At 37.9% G+C, this 22,786-nt stretch overlaps 1 protein-coding gene across 3 annotated transcripts in view; it reads left to right on the forward strand.

Annotated features, from left to right (window-relative positions):
• Positions 1-22,786, forward strand: part of disc1 (DISC1 scaffold protein) — a 76,407-nt gene that overhangs the window by 28,265 nt on the left and 25,356 nt on the right. For all 3 annotated transcript variants that reach the window (XM_028469213.1, XM_028469215.1, XM_028469214.1), the window contains exon 10: positions 15,650-15,710. In XM_028469213.1, coding sequence (XP_028325014.1) covers positions 15,650-15,710 — 61 coding nt within the window. The remainder of the gene's footprint in view (positions 1-15,649; positions 15,711-22,786) is intronic.

Consider the following 22,786-nt stretch of genomic DNA (forward strand, 5'->3'; position numbering starts at 1 on the left):
AACCTCCATCATTATTATTATTACTTTATCTACAACTTAGGACAATTTACAAAAAATCCTGTTTTTGCTGTAATTTTTACTCAAAACAAAATTGTCCTGTTGGCCGGACGAGATGCTCTCCTTTTGTTTTGTTTTTTTGTTTTTTTATCATTTCTGGTCATCACCTGGCTGGTGATCATTATTATCATTAATATTTTTAATCCAAAAATACACATTTTAAAATCCCCATATTTTTCATCCTTTTATTTGTTAATTTTCCACTCTGTAGTGCCATCATGTACCCCTAGAGGTACACGTACCTTCATTTGAGAAACACTGTCCTAAAGAATATACAACTCTAAAGTCTAAAGTTTTGTTTCATATACCATCTATTTATTTTAACAGTTAGGTCAGAGGGAGTGTGTTTAAAAACATCTGGCCAGTAGATTGTAAAAAAAAAAAAAAAAAAGAAGACGATGCTGCATGAATGCATGTTCGTGCAACATAAAGACCAAACAAAAGACATGTAAAGCAGATAAACATGGAAACAGATGATGGACTCAGTGAATTTGATTCAATAATACTGTAAGCTTATGGTTTTACTGACTTGCTTTGTAGAATCTAGAAATATTGAAAACATGCAGAAGCCTAAATCAGATAACCTGGAACAATGCAGAGCTTTGGATTTGCTTCCAGTCTTTTGTTGCCTCTGACTGACCTCGCTTTGAAGGCAGGGACATCATGGATGTATTGACTGAGCTGTATTTAGACTCCTCTGCCTCACAAAAACACTACTAAAAACAGAGGGTTTATCAAAATGTAGCATTTTTGTTCTTATTGTATTATATCGTAATCAGTGATTCTCAAAGTAGCCCTTTCTCTTACTGTTAAATCCAAGCCCCCCTTATGTCCAACTACAACATTTTGCTCAGAATTCTGTGAACAAAATCAACTGTAGAGCATAATGATGGAATGAACGAGTGGTAACACATTTTAAAGAATCTCATTCTCTAAATCAGTGGAATGAAACAGTATTTAGTGCCTCCTGAATAGATTTATTTCCAAAGTTTCTTTCATTTCCTGTCACTCCCCCCGATGTAAGACCAAGACTCACCCTTTTATTTTCAGTTCATGTTCTAACCAAAATAATTTCTATCATCATTTTATGTTGGTTTTTGTGGGGTTTTTTTTGTACGTTTTGGTGTCATTTTGTTGTTGTCCGTTGTTTTTATTCTTCAGTATATTTTTCTCTCATTTTGTGTGTTTTTTGTGTTGCTGGTATTATTTAAATCAGTAGTTCTCACAACCCACGTTTTGCCAAGGACATTAAGTCAGCCAACATATTTTTGTTTTTCAAAAATCGCTGTTGAAAACACACATATATAATATTTTTTCCAACAAAAATCTACATATTTTCCTGTGTAACGTGCATTTCACAGCATGGCTATTAAAAGAAAAGTTTCTTTCAAAATAAAATACAACATGAGAGACATTGAGCATTTATTCAATTTTAACGAGCTGTCCGCGACCCACCCAGTACAGGTCTGCGACCCACTTTTGGGTCCCGACCCACCAGTTGAGAATCACTGATTTAAATTATTCATTGTGTGTGTATGTTTTTTTGGTGTCGTTTGGTTGTTTCTTATGTCGTTTTGTACGTTTTTCTGTTATTTTTGTGTATTTTCTTGTGATCTTGTGTGTTTTTCTCTCATTTAGTGTGTCTTTGTTGTCGTTGTGTGTGTTGTTGGTAATAGTAATTATATTTCTCTCTTAGCGTGTGTTTGTTTTCGGTGTCATTTTGTGTATTTTGTTCTTTGTTCTTTTCATTATTCAGTATATTTTTCTCTTATTTTGTGTGTTTTTTTTTTATTGTCGTTCTGTGAATTGCTGGTAATGTTTAGTATAATTATCATGTTCAACTAAAAATAAACATTATAAAACTCCATGTTTTCAATGCTTTCATTTGATCATTTTCCTCTCTCTTTCTCATGTACCCCCTGCAGTGCCACCGCGTACCCCCATTTGAGAAAACACTGTCTTACATTATATCTATATAATCAATTGATTTTTCGTTTCTGTACAAAATACTAATTACGCAAGCTTTAAATATACATTTCAAATAATGAAGATTACAAATGCACCACTTTCTAGAAGAGAGCCATCAGTGATACTGTATGTTGGCTCCCATTCACAGAAAAGAGCAATTGTTGATTTTAAAAGTGTTTATCTTTTCCGTTGAGACGTCTTTGTAAATATCTGTGCAGAGGTGAATTATGGGAGCACTTAGAGACGGGTCAGCGGCTTTTCACGTTGTTGCACACGGTGAGAACATCACTGTAACGTGGTTTTTGTTCCTTTATGAGGCAGAAGTGATCTGCTGCTTTGGAAAGACCACCGGTGGTTGTAAAGGAGGAATGAGGGTTAAAGAAGGGTCTGCTGGTGAAAATGAGATTCTGTATTGTATAGCCTTTTAATTCCAAACAGTAACACACATGATTTTTTTTTTTTTTACTGTATTATTTCAAACAAATTGCAAATGCAATTTTACAAGAAACGTTATTACAATAACCAAAAATTTTATGCAAATGGCTTCCCTACAGAAAAAAAGATAAACAAAACAAAGCAATAATTACATATATTACTGCATACACACACTTTTTGTGTTTTAAAGGAAGTGGGTGGAAATATAGACTTATTAGTCCCACCCCTTTTCCTACATTACAGTAACAAATATTCTAATTTTCAACATCCTGTTTTCTAACCATTGCTGCTGTTAATGAATTGCTAATAGACGCATCAAAGGACTAGTAGAGCTTCAAAGTACATGGCGATGCTTTATCTACCTTATCAATCAATACATACATACAGGTGCAATGAAAAAAAAATCCTAATAGATGATGTTTATTGGTTAAATAAGTAGCTTACGGGTTAAACGCAAAACCTATCAATAGTCACAATAACAGTGAACACAATTTAAATGTTTTATACTGCACGTATGATGTATTTTTTCATTAAACAGTATTTCAGTGGTTCCCAGCCTTTTTTGGATTGTGATCCCATTTTTTAATAACACAAACTTCTGGTGACACCAAAGACATTTTTTCCTCTAGAACTTGTTTTTGAATGTATTATTGTGTTACATATACAGAGTAGCTAGGATTAGTGCACAAAGATGTGCCTGCTCAAATATGGAAAGTAATAATAATAATAATAATACCCTAATTGAATAATAATAAAATATTGACACGTTCACACATCACCTTTTATTGGACATCATGTGATTGGTCAGGAGGCGGGACTTCATCATCGCTAAAATCCTAGCCAGAGCAAAACCTGCTCTCGAGCAGGCTAGCCGTTCAGCATAAGTTTCCATGGTGATTTAGCTCCGTAAGACGTTAGCGAGCTTCGTAGTCCAGCACACACTGATTAAATCCTGGAAGTTAGCGCAATAAGAGGTCATCTAGATTCATAACATACGCCCTAAATGACGCCAAAAAGGAACGCAAAACAAAAAACAACATAAAATGATGATAGATATTATTTTGCTTGGAACATGAACTGAAAACACAAGGGTCAGTCTTGGTCCCACATCAGGGGGGAATGATAGGAAATGAAAGAAACTTTGGAAATAAATCCATTCAGGAGGCACGAAATACTGTTTCATTCCACTTATTTACAAAATGAGATTCTTTAAAATGTGTGTTACCACTCGTTCATGACATCATTATGCTCTATAGTTGTTTCTTCACAGAATTCTGAGCAAAATGTTGTAGTAATTAAATAGTAATAAAAAAAAAAATACAAAAATATAATTTTACTGTCATTTTTTATTTTTATTTTTTATCAATTATTACACATTTCAGGCAACCCCATTTTAATTCCAGGTGACCCCACGTTGGGTCACATCCCAAGGTTGAAAAACACTGTGGCTTGGTAAGTTCCGGTGTTTCCATCCTTTCTGCACCTTCTCCAAATGCTTCTTTTGTCAAATTTCTTGACAAATGTTCTTCACAAAGCCGTTGTAGAATATCTCACTCATTTAAAACATTAAAGCTATATCATATATTGTATTATATATTTAAATCCTTTGAAAAGGATGCTTTTCTCACAGCTTAGCTACAGCCAGCATAGATATCTACACACAACAGGGATGAATTTCATGGACCATAAATTCATTCTAGCTGCTGTGTCTCTATTTGTGCTTTGTTCATTATCATTTCATTCGTATTTTATCAACAGGGGGCGCCCTTTAATTGTTGCATATCATTGTAGCAAGAGTATTGTTCTTCCCAACCCCCTTTAGTGATACAGATTTCCTCTTCTTTGTTTTCAATGATGCAATCTATTTGATATTTTCATTTTTACTGTTTGATACTTTCATTACGACTGTTGAAGATACAAATGTACCAAATATTTGTTTAACTAAAACCCCAATATATGGTCAAATAAATACAATTAAAGAACATATTTTTAGCTCACACTTTACAGGGCCAAGATCCAACTTCAGAAAAATGAAATAAAATAGAATAAATTCTAGCAGAAACAAAAACAATGATTTTCACAGACTTTTTTGCACGTGAAAATACTGCACGTGCCAACATTTCATTTGCTCATAACCTCCTCTGTGCACTTGCTCACATCCATCCCTTTCATTGCAAGAAGCAATAGTGAACACAGTGCGTGCTTCCCATGGCATATTGCTGGATCTCAAGGATACGGGAGGGCTGGGAACCTTCCGACATGAAAGTGCTGCCACTTAACAAAAGAATGGGAGTCAGGTGGGCAAGACGTCACGCAGATGACATCAAGTTAATGAACGGTTGTGTTGCACGCACACAAATACTCGAGTGGCTGCACACAATATGGCAGCAGGCACAATTTCACAACGTGTTGCTGACACCAGGCAAGGGGCTCGTTAAACTGTCACCCCATTTGGTAATAAGGGCCTGGCACACGCTAGCTACAAACTGATAGCCCACAAACAGCACATTAGCTTGACTTTAGGTGGAGGACATTAGAAATGTTTCTCTAATTCAAAGGCAGGGCAGTCATTCTTTTACGTTCTCTGGTATTTTCTCACACAAGTGCGGGCCATTGTGTGTGTCAAAGTGTTTTAACAGGAAAAACACAAACATCATAGCGCAGAATTCAAAGCATTATTTAGTCCATCAGATATAAAACAAATGCAAATATATAATATGTATATGGTGACTACAGATTGTTGAGTATTCTCAGTATCATGGGGCTTTTTACCTTGGGGTCATTAAGTCTCTAATTGCAACCAGAACAAGTGCTGATAATACCAGAGCGGGTCAGAATACAATTTGATTACACAGAGAGATTGTAATTAATACATAGAGTAAAAATGGTCATTGCAGAACAGAATAAAAGCAGAAAATGAGCCCCTCGAGGGGCTACACTCCAGTGTCTGCATCAGGCAGCAGTGTGTGGGTCTCCCGTAATGAGGCCCATTAAACACATACTTTATACTTTCAGGTAATTTGACAATCTAGATCAGTGATTCTCAACTGGTGGGTTGGGACCCAAAAGTGGGTCGTGGACTTGTAATGGGTGGGTCGCAGACAGCAGGTCAAAAAAAAACAAAAAACTAATATCTCTCATGTTGGACTAGTCTTTTATTTTGATGAGGCATGCAGTGAAATGCATGTTGCACAGGAAAACATATAGATGTATGTAACTATTATATATATTATATACAGTATGTGTGTTTTCAAGAGTTATTTTTGAAAAGCTAAATTTGGTTGGTTGAATTCTAAAAAAAGTGGGCGTCGCAGGGTGGGACCAGTTGAGAACCCCTGATCTAGATAACAGACACTGTGTTTTGCGTGGCTCCATTCAGACACGTTTGACTTTATTCTTCTTCTTCAACATTTTCATCCATCGAGAACCTTATCCAGTTACGTTTTTCAGGTTTAATAAGTTGCAAAAATATACATCCAAAAGCAGTTGCTTATTGTTATTAAACGTCTGCATTTTTCTCATACTGGACTGAATAGTGAATTCGAGGTCAGACATGACTTATTCAGGACTTTGTCTTCCGCAGGATGTTTCTGTTGAGAATATGATGCAGCAGGGACAGCTCTTCCACAAAAGAGCATCAGCCTGATTGAGAGCACTGTTTGGTTCAGTGAATATGTTTTATTTTCAATTAAACAATACTTTTATGTCAATGTAATGTTTTATTTTGGGTTTTTTTTATCTTAAAGAATCACAAAAATCTTGACGAATAGATCAGTATCTTGTATACCCTTCTTCTGAAAAATAGGTTCACGTTGAATAATGTTGGTAAAATCTCTGAATAATGCAATAAAAATGAAATCAAGATCCTTGATGCCTAATTTATAAAACAATACATCTCTAAACTCTACTGACTGTGAGCACCTGTTTGTTAGCATTCTAGCATGGTGACATTAACGCACAAATTATGGTTTTGTGTTTTAAGGAGTGTGCATATAAAATTGCACAAAATATAATTTCATATGTTAATTGATATATATATATATATATATATATATATATATATATATATATATATATATAAAGCGGTAGTTATTTGGGCTAAATGTAGTGTTACTAGAACAATGTAAATCCCAAAAAATTTTTTTGATTTCTCGATGCTCATAAAAATAACGATCATTAAAGAACTCATCACACGACTGCACTTTAGATAATTGGTCTAAAAATGCACATAATATCCTTTAACATGTGGGTAAAATGCCATTTTGGAGATTTCAGCCAATCAGTGTTTGCATATTATTTTTGCGTAATGTCAGACTAACTCTTCTTATACTCAGTCCCATAAAGTGTAAAGAAAGACAACATTTCAGCACTTAGTTTTGTGTCATTCAGTTCTTTCAGCGTTATGACGTTTTTTTTTAAGAACGACAAAAACATTACGGTTGATGGATTCACCGTCAACTACGAGCTAAACAAACGCCTTAAAACGGGTGAAACCATGCTGCGTTAGGAACAATCGGATGCTTTTAACCTCATCAAATCAATTTAAGTTACATTACTGGTGCTCATTGCTTCCTCCAGTATTGATTATGTCACAGTTTGTTAAATTGTGTCGTCCTCCACAAACGTACTTTTAAAGTTCTTTTTTTTTATTGCATATTCAGCTTCTAAATTGCCTCTTATTCCTACTATAAAGTTTACCTGTAACAGTCTTTCAGCTCTCTTTGTAATTTGGGTTGAGTATCACTTTAACTCAGGGTTTTTCAACCTTGGTGAAATGTCCCGAAATTGATTAAAAAATTAAAAATAATGAAAAAATGAAAAAAAAAAATACTGATTAAAATATATTTTTCAAATTAAAACACAAATCTTAAAGGGCCCATGTTAAGCTAAATCAACATTTCTGTTCTTTAAACATCATAAAGTGCTAATAGGGCTTTATACACATTTTTTTCATTGATTCCCTCAATCGTTAGTTAGAGGGTGATTTACTCCTTTCTTACTGCAGGGTGAGCCCAAACACCTCGCTCCAATTTGATGAGGCGTTCCCACTTTGATGATGAATTTGACGCAACACTGAGCTGGAGAAGCCGCGCCTCCAGGAAGCTCTCTGCCAGGACATGTAAACAGACACGCCCACGAAGGTGAGCATGTCAGCGTCCTTTGCGCAGTGCTATGTATGTATTTTCTACAGTCTATGTACGTACAGGCGATCGCCCCGCCCCCACGCTCTGTCTTGTGTTTATAAAGCAGTATGAGCTCGGCTATGGAGTGGGTGGGAGGAGGGCGGGCCGTCCTCTGGCCCTACTTCACTGTGCAGGGAGGAGGAAGTCAGTGTCCCGTCTATAGACACGCCCACTCATGAATATGCATAAGTAGGACGCAAATCAGCCTGTTTGTGTAGAGTTGGTCAGAAAGTGACTATTCAGAAGCTAAAACTCTGGAAAACAGTCGAGTTTGGTAAAATAAACCTCAAATACTATGTTTTTGGGTTCTTAGAACAAATGAAGATGGGTGAAAAATAGCATGACATGGGACCTTTAAAGCAACTGTATTCTATACTTTCACTTTGTCAAATATAAATGTAATTAATAATAATAAAATGCATTAAAAGAAAAACTGAGCTGGTACAACTTGTAACTATTCCTCATGGCTACTCTGTATTTGTAACAAACATGATCAAAAAGTAATTCCAGAAAAAAGTTTCTTTTGGGTCAAAATGGGGTCACGATCCAAAAGAGGTTGGGAGCCACGAACCCATATGCTTCACATTCCTTTATTGTACCATGGTCCATGGATGGATACTATGTGCATTATTTAAATATTTAGTTTGTCATGTAAAATAAAAAGTACATTTTTTTCACTCAATAACTTCATTTTGTTGAAAAGACTTTTGTTCGACAGTCATTATGAAAATAAGTCAAGGTAATAGGTTTTATTATGATTTCACACTTTAAAAAAAGAAAAACTCATATGAGCATTTTGCTTGGCTCATTTTCTCCGTACTTTGCAGAGTTTTTAGTAAAATAACATTTTGCAGCCGTAAATCTGGCTTTTTAGAGTAATTTCTTGAACTTTCTTCTGCTTGAAAAATAAGTCTTACAGAGTCCTTGGATTCTGACTAATGGAGCAGGGAAGCTATCAACTCAGTTACACAATTAGTGCACATAGACAGCTTTATGTTACATAAGTCTTTTTGTTGAGCAGTCATGCTGAACCCACCCACATGTTACACAGTGGCAGCTGCCATCTGTGCAGAACTCTGTGAATTTGTGATCCGAGAAGTAAAATATCATGAGTGTGTGTCTGATGTCTGCCTGTCCCTCCGTCTCCATTAGTTCTGCCCTTCAGATTCCTCCATATATATATATATATATATATTTGCTGACTGAGTGTTTGTGCTACCAGGAGTGTCGTCTCACTCAAAAAGCCAAAGCCAAGCGGCAAATTCATAAATCAATCTCAGTAAATTCAACTCAATTACACAGACACACAATTTCTCTTCTGTCTTATTACGCGTCAGTTGTTGGTTGTTCGAAATGGTGCTCTGCTTGTAATTTGTTGGAGAAAATAAAGGATTTAAAGATGTTGTGAAGCTGCTTCACTTCTTTATCACCACAAAGCAGGGAATAAATTACGACGTTTTCCTTCATTTAGCGAGCTGTGTAAATGGTCATGATGCACAAGTAAATCGAAATCTATCTCTGGAAATGACACAACTTTCATGTATAAGAATGTGTGCGACGTGACAACTTGGCACATTTATTCATATCTTGATTAAATTAATGTCTTACAAATACATTCTACTAGAATAATAGTGTAAGTAATCGTGATTCATTTTACAAGAATACTACCCGCGCGATGATTCCTCACATCAAATGTTGAATATTGATTTGAGAAACTTTTTATTTTGTGATATTAAATGTGTGACCGTTTTGTCTTTTTTTCTGTTTTTTTCTACATGTAATCACAAAATTGTTTTAGATTTCATTACAAGGTTGCGTTTTGGGTCAGGATTCTGTTTTGAAATGAATAAAAGTAAAGATTATGTGTATAACTCAATATATCAAAACTGTCTCAGTCGTATCAATTTAACCTAAAAAACTACTCCAGTGGTAGCAAACCAGCCATGAGTGATTATTGAGTTTCACTAGGTGGTTTTTTTTTTACATTATTGTATGAATTATTGTGAAAGATTAAATTTACTCATTCACTGCCAGCCATTTTCAGAGCAGCCAACCCCATATTGCCAGGTGTTTTAGATTTTAACTGATGTTTCAAGACTCACAGAATATTTTGTCCCATGACAGTCTGACATTTGAAAGATTAGACTTTCACTTTTCATCAGAAAAAATAATTTTGTTACTAGCTTGTTTCGTTCTTCCGTAATCAGCAGTTGAATGGAGGCAAGTTTCACACAAATCGCCAGTTTGTGACAAAAAGCTGAGAAAAACAGCTTTTTCTGAAAAAACCTATTATTGACTTTGAAGCAATTTCTTTTGCTTTAGTGACACCTCAACATTAGTTACATACTATAAAACTACAAAAACAACACTGAGACCGAGCTTTTGTGGACAGAATTTTTATTATTTTGCTATTTAGGTCAGAGTTGACTGGTTTGCTAACTGTATTTTGGCCTTCCTCCAAGTCTTTCCCCCCATCATTCTCCCCACACGCAACTTCCTCCTCCTACCGAACATGCTGCGTCTCACCGATTGCCCCGTTTTTTGATTGTTTTCTCTCACAGTTGCGACACTATCAATAGTCCACTTAGTTCCACACATGCCCTGGTCGAGTGTGCGCTGCTATGTGCTGGGGGGAACTTCAGCATCAACTCTCGTAGAGCCATTTTCTGTCTCTGCTGTCACCTACATGTCACCAGTTGGTCACTACATCATGATACAAGTTAGATATTCACGGGAGACCTGCGTCATACTGTCTCCTAGCAACCCCAGTCGAAAAAACACAATTCCCTTCTTTAGACGTGAATGGCACTCAATGAGTTAACCATATCAAAAGCATCTGATACCTGGTGTTGAGATGTTTTTTTTTGTTGTTTTGCCTATTTTTTATTTTTTTTAAAGCCGATATAGATTTGTGCCTTTGTTTCTGGGATATTATCTTGTCTTATAACTTCATTTGTATGTTTCTCAAGCAGCCCCTTTCTGTCCTCATGAGCAACATGTTTGTTGTCTCTGTCTGTTTTTGCAGTCTCTACATGTCGTTTGTATTATGAATGAGGGCCTCTTCAATTTTAGATGGAGGCCCTTGGCAGCAATCAGTGACGTTTAGTACCTGCTGAGATCACTGGTGGGCGGAGAGGTAGACCTTATGAATTTACAATGCTAGGCTCCAAAAAGGCTCCAAAAATGCCTTTGTGAACTTCTCACTGAACCAAATATCCCGCTGCTTATATCGGGGAGTGACAAGAGGCTTTTTTTTTTTAAGTGGGGGTTTTATTTACACAGCCAGCCAGTGACGGGAGCTTCCTCCGGACACACCGGAGGTCCCAACAGCACCTGGTGCTACAGTACCACACTGAAGGAGGCTGTGCTGCATGATGTCTTACCCCATTATTGAAAGAAGAGATTGTTTTTTTCCCCGACATGCCCAAAAAGACTCTTTAGTCTTGCCACTGGTTGGCATAGCGACAGGATGAAGTGCTCACTTTCCTCTGCAAGCAATATTATTAGCATAGAAAAATACAATAAGGAAACCAATAATCTATTTGAGTCTGCATCTCAGCATCTTCATTGCACTCCATCTTTTCATTTTCTAGTTTTCTAAATTTAGACCTCGCTCTAGTACAAGTCTTAGCCTGCTTCTCCACTTGCTTGGTGCAATCCAAATTCAGGCTTAATGCCACCATTTATTATTCAGAGGTTATTTGCTTGAATGGAAGTTGACAAGAATATACTGTCAGGAAGGAAAGGATCTCAGATGGCAATGGTAGGGATAAGTGAGCTCTCTGGTTCTGGTTTTTTTCTCCGATTGGACCAATTTCAACACTTTAAATGAAAACGTACGGTTTTAGTGGGCACACGTGTCAACCACCAGTGTAGATTACACATTCACATTTTCACATGTTCACATTTTTTTAAGTATGACTACATAAAGTGTGACGCACAGACACTTTCCTCATTTCCTGCTGTTCATCCCTTTGGGTTTCCCATTCCTAAGCTGACATTGTCTAATAATCACCAATGAGAGAAAGAATGTGGTGAAGATAAATAGTGTTACAACAAAGTTCATTCCACCCTTTATTTCTTGAAGCTGTTACAAAAAACCCTATATCTAAATAAATATGAGAACAGGACTACCAGGAATCTTCAGTCCAAACTGAATTAACAAACATAAACATCGCCCAGGGGGTGGGAACAGCACTGTTGGATGTTTGTGCCTTACACGTCTGGTTCCCTCAGCCTTTTATAAACTTCCACCTGATTGCTGATCTGAATCAGGTGATTAGCTGAGAGAGGAAAGAGGAAAGACAGGCTGAGAACTCAGGAGGAACCAGCCATAGCTATGCTAATCACCTATTGTGTGTGATTTACTAAGATTTAATAAGATAACAGGTGCAAAAAGAGGTAAAGACCACCCTGTTTAAATTGGGGATTGAGGGTGACCAAACTAACAGATTTTGCATTGTAAGTGGAAGACATTAATTGACATATTCTTGAATTACAGCAAACGCTGCAACCTGAATATTATTTCACATCATTTTACGAATTCAGAGTTCAGAATTTACTTACCTGAACAAGATATAGTATGCCTTATTTTCATTAAATTTTAATTTTGCAAAAACTATTATTTTTATGTTGATTATGACGTTTTCATTGTCAGTACCCTCGTGTGAAAGATGCATGCATGCAGCGAATGGTCTGTATGGTTGTCCTCACCAGAAAGTTCCTCCAACTAAGAACTTGCCTTGGCATTATTATTGTATTCATTATAATAATTAAGTTGCCCAACAGAATGTGAATCCTGGTCATTTCAACAGGGCAAAATGAAAAAATCTGAGGATGATTTGCAGGAGAAATGCAATTATGTGAAGCAAATGAATCGAATTTATCGAAAAATGTTGCCCCAAGCAAAAAATGTCTCTCTTTTTTGTTGCTCCATGTGCATTTTCTCCCTCCACTATTTAGCACACCATGGCTAATCTGCTCAAATTGCTTGTTCATTAGAGACAAAAGCATTAAACACGTTGCTCGTGTTAATTTGCGTGTTTGACAGACAAAATGCTGATTGTGTGGAGATTGCAGTAGATCACCCTCAACGTCTATAAGCACATACACAGTGTTGTTTGCTCAGGTTTTTACACAAGCAAATCAGGCCCAAAGTGAAGTAATGAAAACAAAGAAAAAACCCAACATTTTAGCACATGGAGAACATGCAAACTTCACACAAATCTACACATTCAGTTTCTCAGGTCTGCTTCTTTTTCTTTTTTGGTTATTGGTGTGTTGCAAACAACTTGAATAGGTATGTAGCCAGCTACTGTACATGTTTTAGTTCATTACTTTCCCATTCCATTAAAGGCGTAGTATTATGAAAAATTCACTTATAGTGATATATATTCCTTTAGCCTCCTTTCTCGCGCTGTGGCGTCACATCATGGAAACTCCTCCTCCTGACAATCCTCGCTCCTCCAACCTTATAAGAATGTGAGTCCCTCCCTCTCAAACTATTATAGAATATACATTATACTTTATTGTCATCTCTCTATAAAAGCAAGGAATCTCTGTCCGTGTGTGTGTGTGTGTATGTTCCTCAAATATCTCTGCGGATCAGGATCAGACTGACCCGAGAGTTTCAACATGGCTGCTGCTTGGTTCAAGGGTGTGCAATGTCGGATTTGTTTGTATGCCCCACCCCCACGCCCCTCCTCCTGAGTTGACGGACTCAGTGATGATGTCATCTGTTAGAGCATTAGAACATTGGAACATTGGTCCTACCTCTACAGTGATGATGTCATCAGTCCTACCTCTGCAGTGATGACGTCCCACCTTCAAACAACCTCATTTGGCCATCCATGAAAAAGCTACTTACCCTCCCACTTTTCTATAGCAATACATACTTCCTACGGGCACTGCACTAGTATATGTAAAGCTACATACACAAAATGCTTTCTCTGCATTTAATCCCTCCTTGAGGAGCAGTGGGCAGCCAGGGTGTAGCGCCCAGGGAGCAGTTCCACTTTAGTAGCCGTTATATTGCCTCTTATCGCCTTTGACATAATCTGACAAGTTTGTGACCCAATGCGACGCAGTGGTTGGACAAAACATATGATTATCACCTTTAATGCAATATTCCTGTGGTCAATAGTGGTGAGGATGACAAGAAAGTGACGTAGCAGTTTCGATGAGTGTTTGAAACAGCTGACATAAACGCACCATGGAGAGCGGAACATTTGTCGTTCCACAATCACAATAGCCGCTTCAATACCCATGTGTTTTACCGTAATGTGCAGTTTTTTGGCTGAAAACAATAACAAGAATGTGTGCATAGCAAAAGAAAATCACGGTGATGATCAGCTGTGGTGTGGGGTCTGCGTCTACAGACACGCCCAGTCATGCATGTGCATGAAGACCCAAAAAACAGACTGTGTTTAGAAGCATCATTAAAGTGACTTTTCAGAGGCTGAAACTCTGGAAAACAGGCGAGATTAGGAAATTAAACCTCAAATACTGTTGTTGGGATTCTTAGAGCATAAGATATCCTCAGGTCTGCTATAACAAATTAAAGCAAATGTTTCATTTTTAGTTGGACCACCTACCTCCACTGATATGTTTATTTTTGTGCACAAGTCTTACAAGTTGGGTAATGTGCAGATAATTGGCCTGTATATATTTCATTAAAATGATTTGGTGTAACAGGAATACTGGTGGAGATAGCATTTCTATGTTATTTATAAATTTAGCTTCCAGTCCATTAAAGACCATGTAGTTTTTGTTTATTTCACTACTTTCTTGGCAATCACAAGTAGAAATATTAATTACCAGAGCTGCTCATTTGCTTTCAGAATTTTTCTAATATTTTACATACATATAAATGGCTATACCAGCCTGTCATTGCCCAAACCCGTTAGATCTCAGAAGCTAAGCAGATCTGGGCCTAGTTAGTAGGTGGATGGGAGAACACTGAGGATTTCAGGTGCCACAGTGGGGTGGCAGTCACCTCAGTGGTATCTGTCATTGTGTCCTTGGGCAAGGCACTTTACCCACATTGCCTAGTATGAATTGTGCATGAGTGTTGGTGGTGGTCGGAGGGGCTGATGGTGCACTTTGGCAGCCTCGCCTCCGTCAGTCTGCCCCAAGGCAGCTGTGGCTACAATAGTAGTTTACCACCACTAAGTGTGGAGCGATAGAATAATCCCTTAATTCTGTAAAGCGTCTTTGAGTGTCCAAAAAAGCGCTATATAAAATTGATGCATTATTATTAAATAATTTGATGTTATCCGCTGACTCTTGTGCGTCCTCGGGATCATGTTGTGCACATGTTGGCATGAAGCCAGCTTTGTGTGTCCATAACAGTCAGAGGGGAAGAAGGATTTCTATAGAACGTTACAGAATGTGCGCACATATATCCACTGTGTAATTTGATATAAGTGCATCCTATTGTGTAGAAGGGTCTACTCCTGCAGGGAGGGGGTAAGGTTCTGGTTTCATGTTTCATACATGAGCTCATTAGCAGCACTCAGATTGCCCTCCTCTTCATCCTGAGTTACGCTCAACCAGTCTTCGTCTGTCTCCTCAGGCAGACGCTCACTACGGGCAGAGGAGGGCACAGAAAGCAACAGAGGCTTTCCATCCAACTTCACGCCCTGCAGAAAATCTAGCACGATACACCAATCTATGCAATAATAGAATCCACTGTTAGCCTTAGGCGCATTACGATTATATCCCTCCACAGAGCAAAGGGATGGATCTCTTCTCAGATGTGTGTTAGTGTGAAGACACGACTCACTGATCCTTTGTGTTTCAATGTTCTTTGCACAAAGTGATCACCAACTGTGTGAATGAATACCTTTTTCTTATTGAGGTCTATGTATAAAATGGCTAATGGTGAGTCAGATTTAATGGTGTTGGAAGCAATGATTTGTTGCTAGGATACCCATCAGTGCTAATAAAAGTAATAAATGAATTCGGAGTAACAGGCTGGTTTTCTTTGTGCTCGTTTCTCCACACAGAAAGCCAGCTGAAAGAGAGCACTACCAAGTATATTGAGCTGCTGGAGGAACGGGTGCAAAGGTAAGGTGTTGTGTTGCCAGCTCTGGTGCCTTTAAAATGCACACACAAAGACTCAGTGTTCACTCTGGAGTCATAAACAAGAAGGTATGAACAGAACAGCAGCCTCCGAGGAGTTTACCCTCACCTCTGTTGTCCTCTAATCAGAAGCCTTCTTCCTCAATGCATCACCTTACCCACCACACACATCATCATACACTCACACTCTCTTAAGGTGCCATTGTCTCCTGAAGCTCCTTTTCTCACATTTCCCTGTCTCTCACCTGCTTTATTTTCCTCTTCTCAGTTTCTCACATTACCTCTATACCTTTATTTGTCAGATCTTCTATACAACCTTTCCTCTATTTTTACCTGCCTCTTTTGTGTGATCATTGTAATCATTGTGTTGTTTCCATTCAATGTTGCATGAACAAGCTCTTGAATCACAGACTCTTTTATGTGAGAGGTGGTTGTTAAGGCCATCTAACATTGTCTGATGAGGGTGTGGAAGTTTTAATTTGATCCCAGTCTGTATGACTGCCTCTGGATCTGTATGGAAATTAGACATTTGTAATTCTTAAAGGGATACTTCACTGTTTTTGCACCATATTTTTTTAAAAATGGAACTACTTTACCATTTTAAAACCTGTATTCCACCATCTTGAAATCACGTGACTGAAGACGTCACACATCCCCATTTGCCTCTAAACATCCCATTGTTTTCTTTTGTAGTGAAGCATTCATCCTTCGTTTTTGGTCATTTACCAGCTTTTTCGGTCAAAGTTAAAGATGTTGATGTAACCGTCTTTAGTTTACTGAAAGAGGATAAAAACAGTTGTGACCTGAAAAATGATCTATGACCTCAGGGGGTGACAGTTCCAATTCTGAGGTTTGGTAGTAGACAATGAAACAGAGAAGAAGAGCTCAGTGTGCGGCTGACGCTCTGATGGCTGAAGTTAGTGACCGTTGAAGACACACAAACCCTGAGGATAAAAGTCCTTTTGGGTGGGAGTCGTTCAACAGTGCCAAGCAGGGGTCAACTCACTAATCTGCTATTGGAAATTCAATTCAATTCAACTTTATTTGTATAGCGCAATTTACAAAAAAGTCAATCTCAATGGGCTTATCAAAATATAAAATTCATAATAAGAAAGAGAAAACCCAACAAGATCCACATGAACAAGCATTTAGCGACAGTGGGAAGAAACAACTCCCTTTTAACAGGAAGAAATCTCCAGCAGAACCAGGTTCAGAGGTGGCAGCCATCTGCTGTGACTGGTTAGGGTTAGTGGACAGAAGGACCAACAGAACAGGATAGAGAGATAGAACGTCAGAGAGTCCCAGACTAGTTGAGTCGTGAACCACAGATCAGGAACTGCCATCATCAGCTTCACAACACCTGAAACAGAGCAGAGAGAGAAGGGAGAGGAGAAGGCACTGACTGCAGAAAAACATGATACATTATTATCAAGTCAGCCTGCCTTGGCCTTGTTATACTTATTATAAAAGTGACAAATCTCTTTCCGTTTATTGGTAAGCTAACAGCGACTCCAAGATCTGTAAATGAGACCGTTCACAGACAAGCCCATGTCCGCTGTAGTGGTTAGGTTATGTTATGATTCAGTCCTGTTTATGCGGACTGTAAATCATAACCAGCTACATCAGAATTTGAATCTCTTCCTGTTTATTGAACCAGAAAATGCACATTAATAACATTAATGTGATGTTACAGCAGCAGATTTGTGAGTACATGTCCTGTCAGAGTAACAGCCTGTTTCAGTGCATGTGCAATAATTCCACATAATGAGAATATACTGCTTTGCCGTTCATTCATTATCATCCATCCATCCATCTTCAAGCCCGCTAATTCCCGTTTACATAGACGTACAACCACTCACTCTCTCATTCACTCCTATGGGCAATTTAGAGACTCCAATCAACCTTACAGTCATGTTTTTGGATTGTGGGAGGAAGCCGGAGCACCCGGAGGAAACCCACGCAGCACGGGGAGAACATGCAAACGCCACACAGAAAGGACCCAGGTGTCCACCCCAGGGTCTCTACACATCACTGGTTGTTTGAACATATCAGCAATCAGGACAATAGAAACTTTAGTCTGAGATTTATCTGGCATGAACGCATCACAATAAGTGTCCTGTAGGCTAGCAGTATTTACCAAACAAATCTATTATTCTTGCATACATGGTGGCAATAGTTTTGAACCTGCAATCTTTTTGTATGAAAAATAGCATTATAGAAAATAATGATCGTAAAATAAAATACTGTTTTTACAAATGTGGCCTAAAATCTTTGAAATTTCCACTCCCACCCAAAAGGACTTAAATCCTCAGGGTTTGTGTGTCTTCAACAGTCCGTGATTACTCACTAACTTCAGCCATCAGATCATCAGCCGCACACTGAGCTCTTCTTCTCTGCTTCATTGTCTACTACCAAACCGCAAATTTGGAACTGTCGCCCCCTGCGGTCATAGATTATTTTTCGGATCACAACTGTTTTTTATCCTCCGTTAACACAAATTGTCATTTTGAGTGAAAAGGCAGCTAAATGGGTGTGTGTGACGTCTTCAATCATGTGATTTCATGATGGCGGAACCGCTGTGTTTGTGGATGAGAGAGTTGCTCTCTGGTCTGCTTCCTTATGGAGGCGACTCACTTCTTTGGTCCGGGGCCAGGAGTCATTCACACACAACAAGGCTGTTTGTTGTTGAGAGATTCACAAACTTGGATTGCATTTTCAGGGATTAACATGCTTGCAATCTCTGTGCACTGCTGGAAAATCCACTTTTGGATCATTGGAGAGGAAGGCTGTGTTGTAGATTTTTGTTTGTTTACTTTTGCAACATTTGTAGTATTAAGTGAGAACTTTTACAAACTTTGAAGTATTTACGACTCTTCAAATATCTACAGATATCACATATGATATTGGTTCATTTTAGTGAAACATCAACAGAAAAAAAAATAAAAATAAAGTCTCCATCAAAACGTAAGACCAAATAATTATAGCAAGTATTTAAATCATATTTAAAGAAAACTTAAAGACTATTTAATACACAGAGCTCTGTCAATAAATTATTATTATTATTGTTAATATTGTTATTTTACTGTTTCTGTTTCTGGTTTTTTGTTTTTTTTCCACATTCACAGTCAAATTCCTTGTATTGTTTTAAAACTCTACTTGGCAATAAAATGTTTCTGATTCTGATAAAGTCAGTAAAATATCTTTTTTTAATTATCTTCTGCAAATTGATATCCATAAGCTTAAACTGAGACAACTGAGCACATAAAAACCCATAAAAAGTTCACACTCATTATAAAAGCCCAAAACTTTCAAAAAACCATGTGGTAAGTGGAATGCCCATTTAAAAATATCTGTGTATAGATAAGAGCTATCGCTGATTCTTGTCTATGAGTGAATACTTATTGAGAATGTCAGTCATGAAAAGCTATTCAAGCATCACCATCAGTAGTTATTAGTGCCTGAATGGCTATCATGGTAGGCATGGATGCTGAGCACAACAACATTTTAGTTCGAGGCAGGAAAGAGAGAGAGGGCTTTATGATGATAGAAGTGGACAAAGTGGATAGTGAAATCAGGGTTTTTGATTATTCAATGGTTTATGTTAAAATTGATTCATTTATATCGTTATTTTATGACTGCTTAAGTAGTTCCAAAGCATGCATTACAGCCGCATACTGAGCTCTTCTTCTCTGCTTCATTGTCTACTTCCAAACCGCAGAGTTGGAACTGTCGCCCCCTGCGATCATAGATTGTTTTTCGGGTCACAACTGAAAAATAAATGAAACACAACATTGCGCTCTGCATGTTGACTTTAACTCTGGGCATACTTACATACCTAATCTGGGTTTAACATACTAGAAAACAATTAAATAAACAACAACATAAATACGATAATTTTTTCATATTTAAAGTGCAAAAAGTGCCACTCTGCAAATAGACTGTGAAAACAGAGGCTGACCATTAATGGCTGTGTAAAATGAAACCAAATTGTGTCATCATGACATTCTTAAAAAAAAGTACACTACACAAATTTAAGATATGGATGATATTAGTATGCCTTCATTTTCTAGCAGCAATTGAGACCTTTAGACATTGTCTCAGTGCTATCGATGATAGATCTTGTAATGTTTTAATATTGCGATATATCGCCACACATGGTATCGTACCAACTTTACGAAATGGCCCCTGTATCACCAAAGCCATGGTTCTTGTTGCCACTTCCAGCCTTGTTTTATCAACAGGCAAAGCTAGTCACACAAATGTGTTTTGTATAGATTTAACTTCTGTTTCTAGGGGGTGGACAGAAAATCCTGACCTAAATGAGTACACTTTTGAGTCTTTAATCCACTTATTCACCACTAGGTGAATCTATTATCATTTTATTAGAAAATATTGACATTTTTTGGTACTTTTTATTGGAATGCCTTATTAATCGGGGATGGTATATCGTCATCGGCTATATTTACTGTTCCAAACAAAGTTGTTGTTGGACAAACAACGAACACATGACTATCTGTCCCTTGGTGTATTCCGCCTTTTTCTTTGAGGTAAAACTCTTTTGGAAACCATGGGCAAGATAAGCATAAACACAATCTGAATGAGAAAGAAGCTGTACTCAGTTTCCTCAGGTGGTAGTGGGTCGTCTTCTGATCGAGAGGTTGGGGGTTCGATCCCAGTATCTGACTATGTGTCGAAGTGTCCTTGGGCAAGACACTGAACCCTAAGTTGCTCCCAGTGGTCGACTAGCGCCTTGCATGTCAGTCCTGTCCCACTGGTGTGTGAATGTGAGAGTGATTGGGTGAATGAGCTGATATGTAAAGCGCTTTGAGACTGCTTCAGTGTGGTGATAAAGCGCTATATATAAAGTCCATTTACCATTTTACCATTCCTCGCTGTTTTGAAGCTCATATATCTGTGTCACATTTTTCTAACAATTTATATCAGAAACAGCTGATTATAAACTCAATCATGTGTATCACACCATATCACGGGTGTAGGAAATATTTTAAATTAAAGGACATGTTCTTGGGTAAACTAATTTCCTTCTCATCACATTTCTCAGTAATTGATAGGCCCTTCCTCTCAGGATCAGCGAGCATAACTAGAGGCAGTTCAGATCAAATCATAACCTCAGCCCGACGTCTGCCCATCATCAGTAGCCCTCTACTGGCTCTGTCTGGCACAGTGACATATATTTGGCTTGATCGAATGTGCAATTTTCACCAATATCTGCACATCCACTACACACACACACACACACACACACACACACACGCACGCACGCGGATGTGCTCCCGCAGCCATCGTCAGCTGTAAATGTTATCAACCTGCTCTAGCGTACATTAGTGTTGATGGAGTGTCTTGGTGATGGGAGGAGGGAGGTGGGGTGAGGGAGGGATGGAGGGGAGAGGCAGATTAGTGTGGTGAGATGTCTGGTCTCCGTGGAGACGGATGGTGTTGAAAAAACCAATTATCTCTTCCTCGCTAAAACAACGAGAGCAGTATGTGGGAGCAGCGCAGATGTTGTAGGGTGTCATAGGAACAAACAAAAAATAGATTCATATTGGCACGCCACACAGGTGTTGAATACATCAGGCAGGTTCTTCTTCTTACATTTATTTCCTTTTTTTTTTGGGGGGGTGATTTGATTTTTTTGGAGCATGGGATCCATTTTTTTTAACAATATATGAAAGTGTTCACACGTGTTCTCTGGGTTCAAACTGAGGACATATTGGTGTCCAAGTGAGAAAACCAAGTGAAAATGGGCTTCATTATCACTATTAATAGGCAGAGTCTGAAGGACATCAGAGAGATGAGCTTTAATCGAAGTTGTGCACGTCTGCGGCTGTAGTAAAAAGCTTCAAAGACACCCATTTTTTAATGATTCCACCTTTATCCACCATTACACCTCACCAATATACCCTTCTTGTATTCCACCATATCATTAACACCTTTGCCTCACTGTTGTTAGTTGAGCTTGAGTTAAGACAAAAATTTTACTTCTGAAGTGTCTTTTTGTCATTTGGGTGCTAATTTCTACAGGAAAATCATCAGAAATATTTGATAAAAACTAGAAGTTGTTCTATCAGTAAGTAATAAAAGAAATGGTAAATGGGTTTAACTCAAAGTGCTCTTACCACCACTTCAGTAGCTCCACTCTTGCACACGCACACGCACACACACGCACACACACACTTGCACAGAATAGTGCTAATCCTCCAATGGGAGCAGCTTGGGTTTTTTTTTTGGTCTTTTCCAAGGACAATCAGGCACACATAGTGAGGCAATGCCAAGAATTGATCTGCAAACCTCTTAAATAGAAGCTTACACACTCTACCATCTGAGTCAGGATTGACCCCAAAAGACCTGAGAATGCAGCTGACGTACTGTACGAGCTAACTGCCCTTTGTAAAAAATGTGGAAAGAAAACATGCATTCTGCATTAGTTTTCAGCGAATATGAATTTATTTTTGTAACTTCAGTTACACATTCTTACCAGTTGTGTAATTTCAAATTTTTGTGATACTTTTTTTTTCAAAGAGACGTTTGTTATGTCTACACCCTTTAAGTGCATTTTCAACTCAAGATTAGGCTACGGTTGAATGGATAAAAGTAACATTAGGAAGTGTTTTTATTTCTCATTTCGTGTACTTGATGCAGTACAGACACAAGGCAGGAACAGACACTAAAAGAACTGAGCACTCCTCCAATAACAACTCGGCAGGTAAACTCTTTATAGTTTAAACGCAATCATTTAATTTCGTTCTTCATTATGTAGCTATTGTGATTGTGCGGCTGTGGTTTTTGCTACTGTCGAGAAAAAGTATATACATGTATAAAATGTATTCATTTGGGATGGCAGGATTTTTTGTTCAGCTTGTTTGGCGGGAATTTTAATTAAAAAAGAACTAAATTTAAATGCTAATTAATATGTCATTATTATAATTTTAAAAATTAAAGTTACGAGTAAAAATAGATCTTGATGGGATTTTTATGACCCTGTCTGTCAAAATGACAGACAACAAAAATGTTGAAAGCGGCGTCTGTGTTACAGTCATCTC

This window comes from Gouania willdenowi, chromosome 15 (assembly GCF_900634775.1).
Source record: "Gouania willdenowi chromosome 15, fGouWil2.1, whole genome shotgun sequence".
Taxonomy (NCBI): domain Eukaryota; kingdom Metazoa; phylum Chordata; class Actinopteri; order Blenniiformes; family Gobiesocidae; genus Gouania; species Gouania willdenowi.